The sequence below is a fragment of the Podarcis gaigeae genome (genome assembly GCF_964106915.1).
Source record: "Podarcis gaigeae genome assembly, chromosome: 4".
In the NCBI taxonomy this organism is placed as follows: domain Eukaryota; kingdom Metazoa; phylum Chordata; class Lepidosauria; order Squamata; family Lacertidae; genus Podarcis; species Podarcis gaigeae.
The window spans coordinates 74,792,465-74,811,466 of NC_139677.1; the positions used below are offsets into that span (position 1 = coordinate 74,792,465).

At 40.8% G+C, this 19,002-nt stretch overlaps 1 protein-coding gene across 1 annotated transcript in view; it reads right to left on the minus strand.

Moving 5' to 3' along the window:
• Window positions 1–217: 217 nt before the first annotated feature.
• F5 (coagulation factor V) overlaps window positions 218–19,002 on the minus strand; it is a 41,535-nt gene continuing 22,750 nt past the window's right edge. The window contains exons 14-25 of the mRNA XM_083735823.1: window positions 17,762–17,921; window positions 14,803–15,039; window positions 14,147–14,354; window positions 11,977–12,156; window positions 10,843–10,959; window positions 9,823–9,894; window positions 8,275–8,369; window positions 4,975–5,130; window positions 3,388–3,532; window positions 3,130–3,278; window positions 2,292–2,474; window positions 218–1,733 (exon numbers count right to left, since the gene is read on the minus strand). Coding sequence (XP_083591949.1) covers window positions 1,587–1,733; window positions 2,292–2,474; window positions 3,130–3,278; window positions 3,388–3,532; window positions 4,975–5,130; window positions 8,275–8,369; window positions 9,823–9,894; window positions 10,843–10,959; window positions 11,977–12,156; window positions 14,147–14,354; window positions 14,803–15,039; window positions 17,762–17,921 — 1,849 coding nt within the window. The 3' untranslated portion in view covers window positions 218–1,586. The remainder of the gene's footprint in view (window positions 1,734–2,291; window positions 2,475–3,129; window positions 3,279–3,387; window positions 3,533–4,974; window positions 5,131–8,274; window positions 8,370–9,822; window positions 9,895–10,842; window positions 10,960–11,976; window positions 12,157–14,146; window positions 14,355–14,802; window positions 15,040–17,761; window positions 17,922–19,002) is intronic.

The following is a 19,002-nucleotide window of genomic DNA, read 5'->3' on the forward strand; positions in this document are numbered from 1 at the left end:
AGGCTGCAAACTTTACTCATTGCACCACACTGGCTGAGCCATGATTTCAGTGTTTTTGAACTAATTCCTTTCTAGCATTTCCCCTCATACAGTGTCAGTTTTGTTATACAGAAATAAGAATACAGCACATTTTCTTTGCCTCTTAGTAACAGTCCAAAGGTCTTCCAGTTCAGTGATTTTTAAAGCTGTTGGAATAAACGGGAGCTGCCACCAAGTGTGCTTTTTACACATTAGATATGCATTGTTTTGCATTTTATTCAGAAAATATGAATAACATCATGAAATAGATCCTGAGAAAGTGTTAAGCATCTTGCAGAAAGATTTACCACCCGCTTAGGAATTTCAGTGTTAATCCACCTCCAAAGTCATGGAAGGAAGACCTAACCATAAATAGTTAGCAAAATACATGACTGTGCATTTGGATACATACCTTACATTACCATTTCTACTCATCTTAAATCATTCTCTAATATGCAGTGTAAGTTCTTTTAAACGCTTTCCCCACATACAATGAAGTCAATAATTGTTGGAAGCACAAACATCTAGATGATATGCAGAAAATCACAGAACTCTACAATTCTTTGATTTCCTACTTATCTTTGGGAACTGCCCTTTTCACTTTGGAACTCATCTGAGATAATGTAGAACCAATGGCGGTGTTTGTCTACTTAGATCAGTTATACTGACAAATGTTGTGAATATTCATTTATCAGCAGCAGCAGGGATGGCTTTTGTGAAGAATCAGGACAGGAGTTACCAACGTGGCACCTGTGGCTGTAGTGGAGCTCCTGAGGTCTTGCCCAGGTGCCCCCTCTGAGCTGTCTCCTTGGCCATATGGGTGCTTACCTTTCCTCTCCTTAGGGAGGAAGTTGAAAGAGCAACACTATTCCCCACTTCTCTTTCAGCTCTATGCCCTTTCCAAGGCTGAAATTAATTCTGCTAGATCCAACTTCTATCCAGGTCCCATAGTAAGGGAAATATGTGCACTATCTTTCTGTCTCTCATGGAGGTGGGGTGTGATCTGCAGAGGAGAAATGAAAATTGGGTGGTGCTGATAGCACGGTCTCAAAAATCCAAATGTGCCTTCAGGCCTACAAATGTTGGTGACTCCTGAATTAGAACATTACCAACTAACCTCCCCTGAAGGAATGGCTCTTCAGAATCCTTTGGTAAACAAAGCTCATATGTCTGCTGACAGCTCACTGATTAGAGACTTCTGACCCCACTCCTCATTCCTGCTCTTACTATCTGGTTTAAGCATGCTGTTCTGAGCATGGAAGAGGGAAGGTAGGAAGTGCAGAAGAAGGCAAAGGCAATGATGGTAATACATTAAGGTATCTATTCACAGTGATAATGGAAAATACAATTGCTTGTTTATCTTATGCATTCACAGTACTTAAATAGGTATGAATGTCTTTTAATTGAATTTTCAAAGCTATTCCAATCCACAGCTTAAAGTGCTTTGGATACGCACACCATAATCACTCTAAAAGAGTTTTTTGTTCTGGTTTCCCCTTTTACAACATCTGGTATCAGCAAGCTTAAAGGTTGTGGGGCTTTCAGTATGACAGTCTTCTGTTCAGCCCCTAAAACACATCACAACCAAAGAGTTCTATCCGAAGTACAATACTCAGATTCCATGTTTTTGGAACGACACGAAGGAATCGGGAAAATATTGGTGGCCTGAAGTAGTTCTTGACTAGGCCACCACTGTTAATGTTGCCTGTGAACACCTGAAAACAAGCATAACAAAATGAGTGGACAAAAGTGCAGAATGAATGCACAATGAGTAGACAAAAGGTTGGACTAACTCATATTCCCACAATGGCACATAATATCTAAGTTCATATAAACCTGTGCAGTCCCTTATGTGTCAGGCCATTGGGCCATCCTTTGAGTCCACGGCAAACACTGTACCAATTATGATTCCCTAAGTTCTCAGGCAGAGATCTTCCCAAGTTCCATTCCCCACAGTGGCGTGGGGGGATCTGCTACACATTAGAATTTGGACCTAAGGCCTCTAGCTTTTGATCTTTACAATAAAAAGGTAGCTCCAGTATTTTATTCCATGTTACACAAGCCATATCTAATGATCACTGGTCCCTATATTGCTTGTAAGAACTCTAAATCCTTGGTGAAGCAAAATGATTTGGCAGTATAGAGCCACTGAGTCAAACCTGGCAAATCAAGACTGTTAAAGGAGACCTCAGCAGTAGGGGGGAGTGGCCAACATTTTTAATGCTTAGCATAAACAAAAATAATAAAGAGGGAGGGAGAGGAAGAACTGATACCTTTTCCATGGAAGTTGAATCATTCATGTAAGGCTTCCACACTGAACCATCATCGCTGTAGAGGATGGAAAATGTCTTCACATACATTTCACTGTACATTGATTTAGCTCCTTGTGTTATGATGCCTGTTATCTTCTTAGGTTGAAGGAGATCAATCTGCAGCCATTGTTGGTTGTTGTTGGACTGTAAAATTAATGAGAACAATAATAACACTGAGTTGTGCAAGTTCACTGGTGAATATCCAATACATGCAAATCTTTAACTGAGTTCTACAGAAGTGCACAGGGTCACTGAACACTGGATGAAGACTCTAAAATAGCCAAGTGTTTAGCATCCGTCCATGTATTCTTTATTTAATTATATGTATCAATTGACCTACAATCAAAATAATATGTAAAGTGGAAGTAATTCAAAGAAAATAAAACATAGTTGTTAAAAGAAAGCAATGAAAAATTTAAAGCTAAATAACCAACACTTCATTCAAGCACAATTCCATATATGTCTGCTCAGAAGTAAGTCCTATTAAGCTCAGTATTCCAGGGTTAAGTGTGTATATTAATCAAGGATATCACCTGCAGGCATTACAGCTGCTGATCCTGTGTACACTGGAGTAGATCCAATGACTTCAAGCTACAGGTTTTTGTTTTTTTTTAACGGAGTTCATTCACTAGCGCTAGCGCTAACTTCTTTCCTCTTTTTCTGTTGATTTCTTTATATGCTATTTTAATATGATGGTTAGCTTGTGTGCCACCCTGATTACTTCATTTTTACTCTACTTCTACATTATTAAAAAAATAAACAACTGCAGAAGCTTTGATTTTGCAGCTTTCGTCTTTACCTTTGCTTGCCAGGCATTCATCTTCCCTTTGAGATTGAGGCGGGCAAGAGATGGCTCCCATGAACCCAACCAAGTCTTCTTATAAGAAGAGGCTGTAATTTGCACATTCTTGATAGCCGCACTTTCAATTCCCAACGGCATAAAGCAATCTATTATAAAAAATATGGACACATCCTGGTTAGATCTCCTAAGCAACAGTATGGTTTACAGCAAAGATGTACACACAGAAAGGCCTCAGCTGCAGGGTCCGGGTCTTACCTTCCGTATCACAACCCAGGAGTTCCATACGAAGAGTAGGCCTGTTATAGAACTTGGTTGGATACACCCTAATATACCTAGCAACAAGAGGAGGGTCAATGAGGTTTTCTTTTATTCCATGGGCATCTGAATTGCCTTCAAAAACCTAGTGGAAACAAAAGAGCTCTGTAAGCAACTCTGTGGTATTCGTTAATGAATGCAGTCCCAGTGAAGTATCTCACGTATATTTTTTTACATGGATTCTGCCCATTGCCTGTTCAGACCCAGAAACCTCCCCCCTAAATAAATTCACACTTGACTCAAATTTTAGTTTTGGTTTTTGGCAGAATTTAGGCCACAATTTTATTGATTACAGAAAGTGAGTGGTTCCATAGGCTCTGGTTTGACTAGCTCCCTGCCATGCAGGTAGCGCTGACCCAGAGTTCCAGCATAGGTCAGCCAAGGGTGAACACCTGGATAAGCGAAAAGTCGGGAACTATGTCCACCACCCAAATGTCCCCCTGGACTCAGGCACAGGCACAACCCCCTCTCGGGTTGACCAAACCATTTGAGTCCCTGGATTCCTTTAACGGAATACCCTTCACATAGGGATGGCGAAAGCATTCTCCCATCCCTATCAACTGAACCAGAGCCTATCCGCAACCTTACAAGTTGTGACGATTTGCTATGCAGCAGGCGAAACCCAAATGGCAACAGCCAATCAGCCAAGTGGGGAAAATTCCTGCAGTGCCCCTGTCCCAATGACAGACAACACACAACGGCATAACAAGGTCAAGAGCAAAAGCCCTAAAAGTAGGGAGAGGTGGGTGGGTGTTCTAAATTCACGCAACGAAAGAGGAAGCTATGGGTCACATGCATGGGTATAAATAGGTCCCTCGAACTGTTTGGACTGCGTCCCATTGGCCAGATTGCACCTAGCTATGAGGGACCTACCAATCGGGTGTTGTGGCTGACGAACCTTACCCACCCACAACACAGGGGGTTGGTTCCAGGTCTCACCGCAATATGTACCCTCTTTAAGGGAGGACACGATTTCTATACAACTGCTCGGGCTAAAAAACATGGACCATAATAGCCCTGAACCAATTTTTATTCCAATTAACCATGCATAATAAATGGTGGCTCTCTAGGTGGAGATGTGTTTCAGAAGATGCACCCAGCCAGTTCAGTGGGGACTGGATGAGAATTGCAATATGAATGGATATACACATGTCAATGCACATTTATATCCTCATGGGCTACATGTGGAAAAAGTTACTTTCATGTGGTCATATATGTTTAGCACTGGCATCTAGTATTCATATAAGTTTTGTTGTTGTTTAGTCGTTTAGTCGTGTCCAAGTCTTCGTGACCCCATGGAGCAGAGCACGCCAGGCACTCCTGTCTTCGAGTGACTATAAGTTTAGCAGTTGTATTCTCATATTTATTTCTTTATTGTCATAGTCCAGGAGTCTAACAGTAACAACTGCACCACATTGGCTCTCTTTATATTAATCTATATTATCCCTTGAGCAAAAACTTCAATGCCTGCTGCCTTTCCCCCCCCCCCAAGTGGAAAACAGGGACAAGTACAGTAAATATACACACCTTCTGTGCCCCTAAGTGATTCCCTTTAAAAGCAACCCATTTTCTTCCATCTTTGCTATAGGCAATGACGTACTCCATTGTATACAAGGAACGCATTAACTGCTTGGCTCCTTGGGTCTGAATGCCTGTGATTAGAACCTGGTTTTCTAGGTCCACCTATACAGGAGCAAAACAGTAGATCCATATAAGTGCAGTTTCATTGGAAAGGTATCCTATTTGTGAGAAAGACAAGTATGATTTTGGCACATGCACATGTAAAACTCCATGGTATATGACTAGTTCTATGTGTATGTTGTGACGCAGCCAGTTTATTTTTATTTTTCAATGTTCATTTTTTCATATAATATGCAGCTTTATTCTTTTTCTGTCTGTAATGATGCTACTGACAAAGACAAAAACATATGAAAGATAGTTAGGATCTGGGGTCCCTTCCAGACCACTGGGCCCCAGTAATTTGTACCAGCTCCCCGCTGCTGTCCTCATCAGCCTTGGTGCTCATTATCCTATTGGGGAAATCATACACAATCCCACCTTTGATACTATTTGTGCCAGCAAATGTTTTGGGGCAGTCACACTGCTTCATTTCCAATCAGTGCATACAGAACAAAGGATATCCACCACAGAAGGCAGTTCCACTAGGCAGGTATGGCCAAACTTGGCCCTCCAGATGTTTTGGGACTACAACTCCCATCATCCCTAGCTAACAGGACCAGTGGTCAGGGATGATGGGAATTGTAGTCCCAAAACATCTGGAGGGCCAAGTTTGGCCATACCTGCACTAGTGCTTCAATAAACTACCTGCCTGTTGTTGTTTAGTCATTTAGTCGTGTCCGACTCTTCGTGACCCCATGGACCAGAGCACAAGACTTTTTAGGAGCAAGGTACATTTCCTTAGAAGGCTATGTAGTCCTACTTTAGAGTTAAGCAATTGGGACACTTGAAATAAGTAAAATCAAGAGTCTCATTCAGGACAAAAAAACCCATACCAAAACTGGAAAAACATTTGGCATCTGCATGATTGCACAGTGATAGGAATATATAACTGGATACAGCAAAGATCTTCTGACCTCCTGAAGGCCATGAACCATTTTGTAGCAAGGGGCAAACAGAGAGCAAGTCAGAAGTAGAAAACAACACTTTTGTTGACAGGTCATATTTTCCTTCTAAGTTCTGGGGGCATTGTCTTTTGTTCTTTCAGTAGTGGTACTATTTACCAATACAAAAGCCCTTTCTCTAGATATTCAGAATTCAAACAAACAGTATTAAGTGACCTTTCTACCCTAGCTGATGAAGCAGAAGTGTGCCAAAAAGTTAACTATTGCCCTAAGTACACGCAAGCCCTCAGATGGACCTCAAATCTCTCTCTGTCTCAGCCATGAACTTCAGAAAAATGTTTCAAAACATTCGTAGCCACTACAATAGGCTTAGTATTTTCTTTTTCAAAGCTGACACAGAACTGCAGAGTTGAGAAGATTACAGACGTGATCACAGGGCCTATAGGTCAATCCCCTATTCCCAGACCCAAACAACTTTTAACCCACTGATTGTTATCTCACCACAAACAACCTATTGGGCCACCAGATGACTCACACAAGACTGTCAAGAAGCCACAGAGGCCTAGCCAGGCATCTTTAGGCAATTTGGCCTGACACCAAACATGGCAATCCATCAGATTATATTGATACAAATCCACATCACCCAGCATCTCACCTCAGATTGAAGCTGCCCCTGATACCTTCAAAAAAGAGGAAAGGTATAAGCTTTCCAAAGCTCATAAAAGCAAAATATGACCCCAACAGTCTCAAATGGAAGTATATGAATTTATTTAGAGCCCCACAAATTTAAGAGCAAGCCCATCAAAGTCCAGTGTCCTGTTCTCACAGGCCAGCCAGATGCCTGCAGGAAGCCCACAAGAAGCACTGGAATGCAACAGCGCTCCCCACATTTGTAACTCCTAGGAACTGGTATTCAGAGGCATGATGTCCTGGATAGTAGTGATGGAACATTTGTTTAATCCTCTTATAAAGCCATCCAAGTTGGTGGTGGCTCTACAATTGCTGAAAGTGAATTCCAGAGTTTAGCTTTGCATGAAAATGTAATTTATTTGGTCTGTCCTGATTCTTCCATCATTTAGCTTTATTAGACAGTCCTGTGAGTTCTGGTATAATGAGAGAAAATTTCACCACGTTCTCCACACCATGCATTATAGACCTCTGTCATGCCCCACCACTCGCTCTGCTTTTTATTTAACCTGAAAAGGCCCAATTGTTGGCACCTCTTCTCATAGGGGAATTGTTCCAGCTCCTTAATCATATTGCATGCTCTTTTCTGAACATTTCCCAACATTTCCCATTTTTGCAGTCACAAGAGAATTTTAATAAATGTATCCTACTCTGTATCAAGTACAACAATGCTCTTTGGCCTGCAACTTTATCCATCAGGCTATTCCAGAAGTTCAAAGCTAAAGGACCTTCTGATGTCTAGACTATTAGTTCTTTTACCCTTGAAAATTCTGACCCCAAAGATACTTGGGAAATTATCAGGAAGATTTTTTCAGGGAAAAAGTGTTCTCTCCACTCTTGAGGTTGCAAAGCACAGCACTTGGTCTCCTCTCTATTTAAATCTCCCTTTGTGTAGAGATTTCCAAAAGGGATACATGACAAATCTGAAGAATCATGAATTGTGCAGGCTGTTTATGTTAGCCAGATTTAATATGTTTCCCTCGATGATAGTAAGAGGAAGATATTTAGCTCTCCCAGAATCAGAGCGTCTCTGCAAATGTAGTAAACAGGAACCTGATACTTTGGAGCATATTTTCTTTTCTTGTGATTTTGGCATTTATGCCAGAAGACAATTATTAGAGTCCTTACAACTCAACAGGCTCAATTCTATGCTACCAACGGTTCAGGACCTGCTCTCAGACAGGAATGATCAAATTACTTTAATAGTGGCTGAATTTCTGAGTGCTGTCCATGTAGAAAGACTGGGCCATTATAAAGAGATTTAGTTGTTCTTAATTGATTGGTGATGTGGTAGTGATATATTGTATTATTTATGCAAATTGATTTTCTCTGGAGTTAAAGATCTGACTGGGACAAACCTTGTTATGTTGAGCTTGTATTTTGCACAATTTGTATACAGTGTCTGTTTGATAATGTGTGGTTTGCTATGCCTAATAAAGGATATTCGAATTCGGTTCTTTTACCCACACAGGCCATCATACCTTCAACTCAGCATTTTTTAAAAATCAGGTTACTTCAAATCTATACTCATAAAACTGTTTCTGTGATCAAATCATACCTGGATCCAGGGAAGTTCACTTTCGTTCTTCCCAGCGCTCCAAGCATTGTATTTTCCATCATTATTTAATCTTGCCAGTTTAGGCTCCCAGTATCCTGGGTAAGACCAAACAGAAAACTGAAAAGCTTAAACGATGCCAGTTTTCAGAACAATTGTTTCAAAAAAGCAGTTTAGTGGTTGTAAACTACATTATTAACAATAAATAAAAGCTATTGAATCCCATTACAAACTACAATACACTAACACATTCTAACCCAACAGAACAGCCAAGGTCTTTACTATCCTTTTTTGCATGCTCCTTGCATTTTTGATGGAAACACGTTTGAATTGACTGATTCATTCATGACAAGAATGGACAAGATACTAAACATTATCAATAATACATTGGCAATCTGTAAACAAAATAGTGAGTGAGATTTTTTTTAAAAAACCCTGCTCTTAGGAGCAGTCCAAAGGGAAAGGTAAGTCCAGTTACGAACGACTCTGGGGTTGCGGTGCTCATCTTGCTTTACTGGCTGAGGGAGCTGGCGTTTGTCTGTAGACAGTTTTCCGGGTCATGTGGCCAGAGCAGAACACGGAAATGCCATTTAAATTCCCACCGGAGTGGTACCTATTTATCTACTTGCACTTTTTGGCATGCTTTTGAACTGCTAGGTTGGGAGGAGCTGAGACTGAACAACGGGAGCTCACCCCATTACGGGGATTTGAACCGCCGACCTTCCAATCGGCAAGCCCAAGGCTCAGTGGTTTACACCACAGTGTCACCCGCATCCCTCTTAGGAGCGGTCTAGAACTTGCTAAAACAAACACATTCTAATGCATTTCAAATGAAAAAATTGCTGTTGCTAATTCATCACCAGCAGGGCAATTCGCAGGTTGAGATGGCATTTTCAGAACCAATTTATAGATCAGGTCTCTGCTTGCTAACCAAACACGATCACAAACCACACTGAACGGCTGAGAAACCGACCTGTCAAATTAGAGCAGCCAGAGGCAAGCATAATCTATTTTCATTTTGCAATATGTGGCAAATATTTATATAATATATTAATCATGTGGACTACGGTAAGAAACTAACAAATATGGGGGAAATGGGGAGATTTTTTTAGAATAATAATTATAATACATCATAAGAGTCTGTACAAATGCCAAGACAATTCACAATTGTTTGTATTTGGAAATAATGTGTTGTTGTTGTTGTAATATTCTAAAGATTACAATATTGTAATATTTATAAATATTGTAAATAAAAATATTTAAACAAACACGTTATATTCAGTATGTTATACTGCATGCCTACTAGTTAGTATATTACCCATTTGTGCTGGCCATTTTGGTACCATGAAAGATAATTTATGTCTACCACAATGGGGAAAAATGGAAGCGTTAATGTTGGGCCACCACAGAATGTGGGTGTTCATTAAAGCAGTAGTCTATTGTGTAGTGGTTCCATTCCTAGATGCTAGAATTTAAAGTATATCACCTGCAAAGAGACAAAACATATTCAAATTAACGACTTAAATTCCTTCACTTTGAAATTTAACTTACCTATGTAGTTCGAAGCACTGATCTGTGAGTCTTTTATAATGCCACTTGCTAGACCCATGGGCAGCTTGCATCCTATTGAGAGGGATCAAACACATTAGCCCTACCTAAATTCTGGTGCTAGGCAGAGCAATCCTATACCCTAGGTTACACCTGGGGGTGAGATGGAGATGCACCATTGCTACATCTTGTGTGCACTTAGTCTGGGATGGGAAGGAAAAAATACACAGCCAGACTTATAAAAAAAATAAAAGCATGAAAATGGCAGACATGATCCCAGCATCCCTGGAAACTCTGCCAGTACCCACCAATCAGGGCCTGTCCCAGTGACAATGGGTTGCACCCAACAAGGTTTTCGTCAAAATAGACTCACTGAAATTAATAGACCTGAGTAAGCCATCTTGATTAATTTCAGTGCATCTACTCTGAGTTGTTAGGATTCTTGCTCCGTGTTTGCAGTCATGAGATTGTTGTCTATCACATGACGTTGTATGTTTACATTCCACAGTGTGGGAAGTGACGGAGACAGGATGTTTTGGTATTACTGTGTTCTGTGAATTGGGACTATTGTCCTTTGTTCTTTCTCTTTTTGCTGTCTGATGAGAAAGAGGAAGGAGCTAAGTCAGAATGCTCCGAGTGTATTATATGTAAATAAACGTAGATTAGCCAAAATGCTGTGCTACTGAGTTCTGTTATGCAAACTGCAAGGACTCTGCAGAATCGTAAGTGTGCTGATACCTCTTGGTATCAGTCGCTGTGGGGTTCGGGCTGAAGAAAGCATTTGAAGCTCCCGAACGGTTGACCAGGAGGGAGAGAACATGCTAGTCAGGCATGTGTCTCTGCCAGGGTCCTACACGCAAGTAGGACAATCCTAACAGTTGGACCAGTACTGTATTGGAAACAACACAATGCTAATTTACTAGCAATAGCTTGAAGTCCCACTGCACACACACTGCTTCCGAACCATGCAAAGACACTTATTTGCCTTGTTTTGTGAGATTCAATATGGTTAAACTCTGTTACCTGTATCTATAACAGTAAAGGAGGCTTGCATTCCTGCTTCCTGATATTCACCGACTTCTGTTTTTAAAAGCCATGTGCCAGCTTCTGACGGTTTCATTTCAACAGTACCAAATGAACCTTAAAAGCAGAAAGGAAATGCATGCACGTTTTTGTTAAGCATGCCTAAACTGCAAATGTGGTCAGAAGATGAGTAGAGCAGCATCATATTAAACCAAAGCCTACTCTGTTTTTTATGATTCTGCACTAACAGGAATTAGACATCAGGTGCAAGGTTCCTGAACTTTCACAAACATCCAGTTTTTTTGGTTGCTCTTGGTTAAATCATACAGTGGTACCTCGGGTTAAGTACTTAATTCATTCCGGAGGTCCATTCTTAACCTGAAACTGTTCTTAACCTGAAGCATCACTTTAGCTAATGGGGCCTCCTGCTGCTGCCACGACCCCAGAGCACAATTTCTGTTTTCATCCTGAAGCAAAGTTCTTAACCCGAGGTAATATTTCTGGGTTAACGGAGTCTGTAACCTGAAGTGTATGTAACCTGAAGCATATGTAACCTGAGATACCACTGTATTCAGCTTTAGACTGCCGGCTATGTATTCTCAGGCTATATTTTCACTGCATACGTTAGGATTTCTGATAAAAATCAATAAAGCAGAGCAGATCTGTAGACACGAACATTTTTCTCTTTGCATACTAACTTGTATTCAACCCAGTCTGCAAAGAGAAATGCTTAGCTCAATGTCAAGGTGATCGCAGGTGATTGACAGGTGGTTGGTGCCCACTCACCCGTCAAAGTGGCGATGGAGAATATTAGGATCCAGACTACCAGCTGGATCCAGTTCGTCACCCCTCTTCTTATGTAACCTAAAGGAGTTAGCCAGTGCATCTCAGAAGGCTAATGGAGGCAAAGTGGATTCTATTGCAATAATTTCTCAACCATTTACCATGGAAATCAGGGGTTGTTTATACGCTGACATGGACTGGGTCATTTGTCATTCTTTTAAAAAAAATCATATTCTTTTTTTATTCACATTGATATAACTACTTAAGAATTCTTCAGAGTCATTCCAACACCATAGAGAAGAGCATTTAATTTTCTGACAACAATATACGGATCCATCTGATTATATTTACCAGGAAGAAGAGGGTAAACACCAAGCTGATGATCTTCCCTTCCCTGTTCTGTGAATGTCTGACCGTGGAAATTAACAACATGAATGTCTTTTGGCCCACCCATGTTTATCAAATGCCAGTGGACCTTCTCATCCTTAAACATCCGCAACCCCTGAAGGTGGTATGAAACCCCATTAATAGCTGGAACAAAAAAGAACATGTGATCAGAGATTAAGAAACGGCACACATATCCTTCTGTGGTTGTTGTTTTTTTAAAAAAACATTTAGATGCATAACTGCAATTTCTATAACTACTTAGTTCTTCAAAGCCTTGACATAGAAGAATTTTCCACCTCCGTGGTTTAATTAAGATAGTATCATGACAGCATACAGTAGTAACCTGGAAATCTAATGGTCTTGTGGCAACATTGGGTAATTTGTTTTTTTGCTGTCACCAGGGGCGGCACGTCCTGTTTCACCTCTTTCTTTGAAGCTGCAGAAGCCTCTAATAGTCCCCACCACCACCACCTGAAGTTGCTAGTAGCAAATGAAGATTTACAGGCACAACCATCCAAACTGGGACACGCCAACTGGCTGGTTTTACAAGACAACAATTATGTTGGAAGTTCTAATCACAGAACCACAACACATAGTTGTGCCTAAACGGCCTCGGTCCAGTATATCTGAAGGAGCGTCTCCACCCCCATTGTTCTACCCAGACACTGAGGTCCAGCACTGAGGGCCTTCTGGCGGTTCCCTCACTGCGAGAAGTCAAGTTACAGGGAACCAGGCAGAGGGCCTTGTTGGTAGTGGCGCCCTCCCTGTGGAACGCCCTCCCACCAGATGTCAAAGAGAACAACAACTACCAGACTTTCAGAAGACATCTGAAGGCAGCCCTGTTTAGGGAAGCTTTTAATGTTTGATGTATTACAGTATTTTAATTTTTTTTGGAAGCAGCCCAGAGTGGCTGGGGAAGCCCAGCCAGATGGGCAGGGTATAAATATTATTATTATTATTATTATTATTATTATTATTATTATTATTAGTCCCTATTTTCTCAATGGAGGCATCACCTTCAAATAATGCACCCAGGAACTGTGCTCCTTGCCACCTGCGATTTTCAAGGGCTTTAGCAAAAGTTAGCTTTACAAATGTCAGATTGGATGTGGAAAATCAAAATGGATGTAATCCAGTCGGCACTAAATACCTCAAACCCTTTCAGTTTCAATGGAAAGGAGTTAAATATAAGCTCAAATCCAAGTGGCTTAAAACTTTTTAACTTTTGCTCATTAGTGCCCACTGATGGGATAAACAACAGCCTTCAGAAATATCTCTGCCTTTCTAGTTAAATTTTATTTAAATAGAATAATTCAATTTGAAAGGGAGAGTAAGGATACAGTGTTAAGTTTGAAGAATAAAGAGAAAACCGACTTGCGTATTATGATGGAGGTTAATTATATTTTTCTGTTAACAAAATATTAACAGAATACATTAACAAGTATCAAGAGGGGGGCCTTGGAATGAAACAGGAAAATATTTGAAGCAAAATAAGATCAGATGAATTTGATATTAGTGCAAGGGAATAGTCAATAGCAGGACTGGTTGTGCTAAAACAATTTGAGACCTCTGATTATAAATCTACTACCGTATCTTTTGCCCCATAGGATGCACTTTTTCCTCTCCAAAAATGAAGGCGAAATGTGTGTGTGTCCTAAGGGGCGAGTGAGGCTTTCGTTGAAGTATTGAGAGTGAGAGGGGTCGGTGCGCACCGACCCCTCTCGCTCTCCAGGCTTTGCGCAGCTCTCCGCAAGGCGCGGGAGCCCGGCGCTGGGCTCCCACGGCTTGCAGAGAGTTGCCTGTTCTGGGGGCTGGGGTCGGGGGAAGCTCAGGCTTCCCCCGCCCCAGCCCCGCGCCTGGGGGGGAAAATAATTTTTCCCCCTTTATTTCCCCCCCAAAAAAACTAGGTGCGCCTTATGAGACGGTGCGTCCTATAGGGCGAAAAATACGGTATATTTGAACTCTTGTCAGGAACATGGGAGACAACAGAGAGAGAGAAAATCTCATGTAAGTGTTTTGTGTCTGTAAAATGTTAACATTCTGAAAACATCCCTATCATTTTTCTTCAATATAGTCATAGTTATTATTCGTCATCACTAGGTATCTTATAGTAGACAAAGGAAAACATCTATACCAGGAAATTTATGGTGCCTTTTTGCTCTGGAAATTCTCTCAGCGTGAGGCTTTCTTTTATATTTATTGAAGTACCAGCTTTTCTCCTCATCAAAGACCATAAAAAGCAGCACAAATTCTCTCATGTCCTTTGGCTTGCTATACTTGTCAAGCATTCCTTTTTGACAGATCAAGACTGGGCCAATCAAGCCAGAGTGAATATCTTTTTCCTACAAAACAAGACAGGAAAGAGGTTCCAAAATTAGTTTCTCAGGTAAATGAATTGCTGCTCTTGTGGTTTATTTGAAAGCATCAGTTCACTTCATTCTGATGCAGATATATTAATATGTAATAAATTTAAACTGTTTAAATCCTGAATTTTAAATTGCTGTAACCTGTCCTGGGACCAGCTTGTGAAAGGCAGATAATAAATTAAATCATATTAGTAATTCATGAATGTTATAACATGGTCATTTCCACACACCCTCATTTAATACACAGGGAATGTCAAATCCAAGATATATCTGGGGGGAAAAGGCATACAAATTTGGAAGCCAAATTAGCCAACATGTTCTTCACTACTGTTGAAAGATTTCTCTTCCCTTTTCACTCAGGATTTCACAGAACTATTACTGCTTCAAAACAAAAACAAAAACTTTCTGTATTAGATTGCCTTACCGGGTTTACAGCAGAGTAGTAGGCCCAGGATCTACATGTTCTCTGACCTTCTGGAGGTCCTGACCGTTGGGTCACATGCCAGACGTAAGTATAGGTGCCATTTGGCAGGATTGCGTCATCCTCTTTAAACCATTTTGGAGACTGGTCATCATAGCTTCTACCCTCAGAAGACTTTTCATAATAAAGCCCATGGGCATGGAGAGAATATGGCCTGGAGGCCAGATTTTTAAAGTGAATCTAAAATAATAATAATAATAATAATAATAATAATAATAATAATAATAATAAATTATTTACACCATGCCCATCTGGGCAGCTCCCAACATCATCATCATAAAGCGATAAAATATCAAACATTAAAAACCTCCCAAAACAGAGTTGCTTTCAGGTGTCTCCTAAAAGTCAGGTAGTTGTTTACAGTCGTACCTTGGAAGTCAAACAGAATCCGTTCCGGAAGTCCGTTCGACTTCCAAAACGTTAGGAAACCAAAGTGCGGCTTCTGATTGGCTGCAGGAAGCTGTTGCAGCCAATCAGAAGCCACGGAAGCCCTGCTGGACGTTCGGGTTCCAAAGAACGTTTGCAGACTTGAACACTCACTTCTGGATTTGCGGCATTCAGAAGCCAAAATGTCCAAGTACCAAGGCGTTCGGGATCCAAGAGACGACTGTATTTCCTTGACATCTGATGGAAGGGATTGGATTGATCTTTATTACGGCCATTGGCCCGTTACACGACAGTTTCCCATACCAACATATTATACTTAAACCTCCAAATTTAAAATCGCCAAAACTTACAAAAGACAAACAGTAACCGGAGCAAAACAAAAACAAAAACCACCATCATACATTACAATAAATTTGTAACCTATATATCGCCCTCTGCTCATAAATTAATCAAGGATATCAATGGTGATATCGCCTAAAACATAGATCATGGTTTAAAACAATGGTGATATCACCTAAAACATAGGTCATGGTTTAAAGGGGTTATCCGAATCACACAGGAGACCGTTTCTCTTCTTTAGGGATAGGACGCTGATCAGGAATCTGGCAACCATGAGTGATTTTAGGGGGTCATCATCAATTAGTAGATATCTCAGTTTGGCTTCAATCGTATCATCGGCAATTCCCTTAAGATATTGAGCAAGAAACTTGCTCCTGGCCGGTAAGTGAAAAGCACAGTCAAAAATTATGTGATGCAACGATTCCGGTGCCCCACAATTACAATCACATAAGAGCGATATCTGTCCATTGGAGAATCTATTTCTCAGCACGTTCGATGGGAAGGTGTTGAATCTTGCCTTTACAAAGACATATCTATGAGCTGAGGAAGTTAAGGAATTCAAATAGTTTGGGAGCCTTAAGAGGGGTAATAAACCAAGATTTAGAGGTGAGCAGGTACCATTGCCCAAGATCATTTTCTGCTGCAGGTCTGATGGAAGGGCATAACACAGGGTGGGAACCACTACCAAGCAGGCCCTCTGCCTGGTTGAACGGACAGCGATTAGCAGTTATGAAGGTGGAAAACCTCCCTTCCAAAAACTTAAAGCTTTGTGGAGTTATCCTGGGTTCAGATTTTGGAGGCTACATCTAGTCACATCTAGAACTCCGCTCCCATGGGGAAATTTCTTTGAAACTATAGACAGGTTAGAAAATCTGTCTTGGGATGTACTTATTGTGCACAGCTCTCATATGCAATGGTTTAATTATAAATGGTGGTCGCTACCTGTCTTCTGACTGTAACCAAGCTGTTTAATTTAGGAACAATACAAGCTGCCTTGTAGAGAGTCAGACCATTGATCCATCTAGCTCAGTACTGTCTTCACTACGTGGCAGTAGCTCTCCAGAATTTCAGAAAGGAGCCATTCACAGCCCTACCTGGAATTTAGATTTGCTATGCATTTCTGCTCCCATGTACGGCACACATAAATTAGTACTACAGTAATCCTACTCTGTGTATTCTTAACAAGCTGAGTTCTCCAAGCGTTGATACTCATGTAGTCAAAATCCACACCAAAGAATATCAGCAGGCTTGGAGGTAAGTCTTGAAGTTTGCTGAAGTTAAAAAAAAATTAGAAAAGAATCTAGGAGGGACCCCCCACACACACACACCCCAAAAAAGCCACCAATCCAATGAGGATTGGACATGCTCAGTAGCCATTGAATGCTAAGTGTCTGTTGGAGGAAAATGGAAAACTGGGAGGAGAGAATGGAACCCTGAAAGAAGACATGGCTGGCTGATTTGAATAATTTTGCTATCAGTTTTGATTTTAAAATGGCAGCATAGATCTAAAATAAATAAATACATGGGCACTGAATAGGAACACATTACACTGCCGCATTTTGTTGCAGGTCAGTTTGTAGTGCATGAATTTCATTGCTGTCGGTGGAAGTTTCCTTCAACCACGTTTCACACTTTCAAGAGCTGGGGGTCATGAGAAGGAAAGGAAACTCATTTCGCCTTTGCTTTCTGCAGTGGAAAATCTCATAGGAGACAGAAGACTAAGAAACCCTTATGAGTTATACATGTAAACGGACTACAGCAGGGGCAAGAAACCTGTGGTTCTCCAGATACAGCTAGACTCCAAAAGCCATTCGTCCCTGACTATTGGCCATACTGACTGGGGCTGATGGAAGTCAAACAAAATCTGGGAGGCATATCACATATTCCCCCCCACCCCATGCTATAAGAAGTTCATGCAATATTCAGAGCACATTGCCGAGTATTGTTCAGGCTGCATTCAAAAGGATTCAGATTTGTTATATACATTTATGCTTCTATTTTCATTAGTAATGCCCATTCCTGAACTCAGCCACAAAAAGACACATGGTCTTTTAGGGAATTTATTTATTTATTTTAACACACCCAAACCAAAATGAAATCCATTTTTTTATTTTGAAGTTATTAAAAAGGGGAAAAAATGCCCCCAATTATTCAAAGACTGGGAACATGAACTTACTTGGATGACATCATCCACCTCAGCTCTAATGACAGGACCCAGGATGCCAAGGTGTTCCTCATATTCCCCTCCAGCTTCAGGTGTCCTAAAAGTCTCGTCTTGATAACTTCGGAAAATCACTTTTTTGTACCCTGTCCTGGCTGGGCCACTTTTCACTGTACTGAGGACATGGAAGGATTGAGATGAGAAGACTGTAAATAAACTTTTTTGTGGGTAAATTTTTAATATCAGTAAGCACTTGGAGACTGAGAAATGGTGAATCTACAGTACTGCAGAATTGAAGCAAAAGGGCATCTATATCAGCTCTGTGACTCTGGCCCAATCTGCTCTGTACATTTTAAAGGTATATCACACCACTTTAAAGAGTCATGGCTTCCCCCAAAGAATCATGGGAACTGTAGTTTGTTAAGAATGCTGAGCATTGTTAGGTGAACATATTCCTCTCACAGAGATATAATTGTCAGATTGCTTTAACAGTAAGTTCCTGTTCCTAGGGAACTTTGATAATTGTAGCCCACAGGGCCCTTCTGTATAGACAGGATGAGATTCACCCAACTCCTTCTTTGTTGCCGTTGTAGGCAGAAACTAAAAATCATTTTTCTTTGAATGAGTACTGCTGTTGTTTTTAACTTGATTGCTTTTTTTTCTTTTAGATAGCGTGGCTTACATGAATATTTTTCCTAAGTGACATGACGTTTTTGTTTTTAACTGCATTGTACATTTTGGATGTGAAATGTTCTACAAACAGCAGAGTGGGATAAAAATATTAAACATTAACTGATTTAATATAACTAAGCAAACATGGTTGCATATGCTCGTCTGCTTAAAGGCGCTCAGCGTAGTTCCTGAAACAGCCCCACAGAAGTATCTTGTGCTTTAAAGAAATAAAATAAAGAGACTGGATTGTGCCCAGTGCTGCTGTTCTGCTTCTGCAACATACTTCTGCTTCTGCAATGAATCTTTCCCCTCCTCTCCCCTGCAGCCCCTCATGCACCCTCAAAATCTGCCCTAGAGGGTTGAAGGGTTGAATCCTGAACAGATTTTGAGGACATATAAGGAGCAAGAAGGGAAAGTCCCCTTGCATGAGCGGAACTCTACGCATGACAAAGTGGTACAACCCATTATCCCCTAATGAATAAATTAAAAAAGAATAGTTTCCTAGATTTGTGGGCTTAACCACCAGATTCTGATGATCAAGAAGTACCCAAAATCGATCAGTCCTGATGGAGTGTGCGTGGACT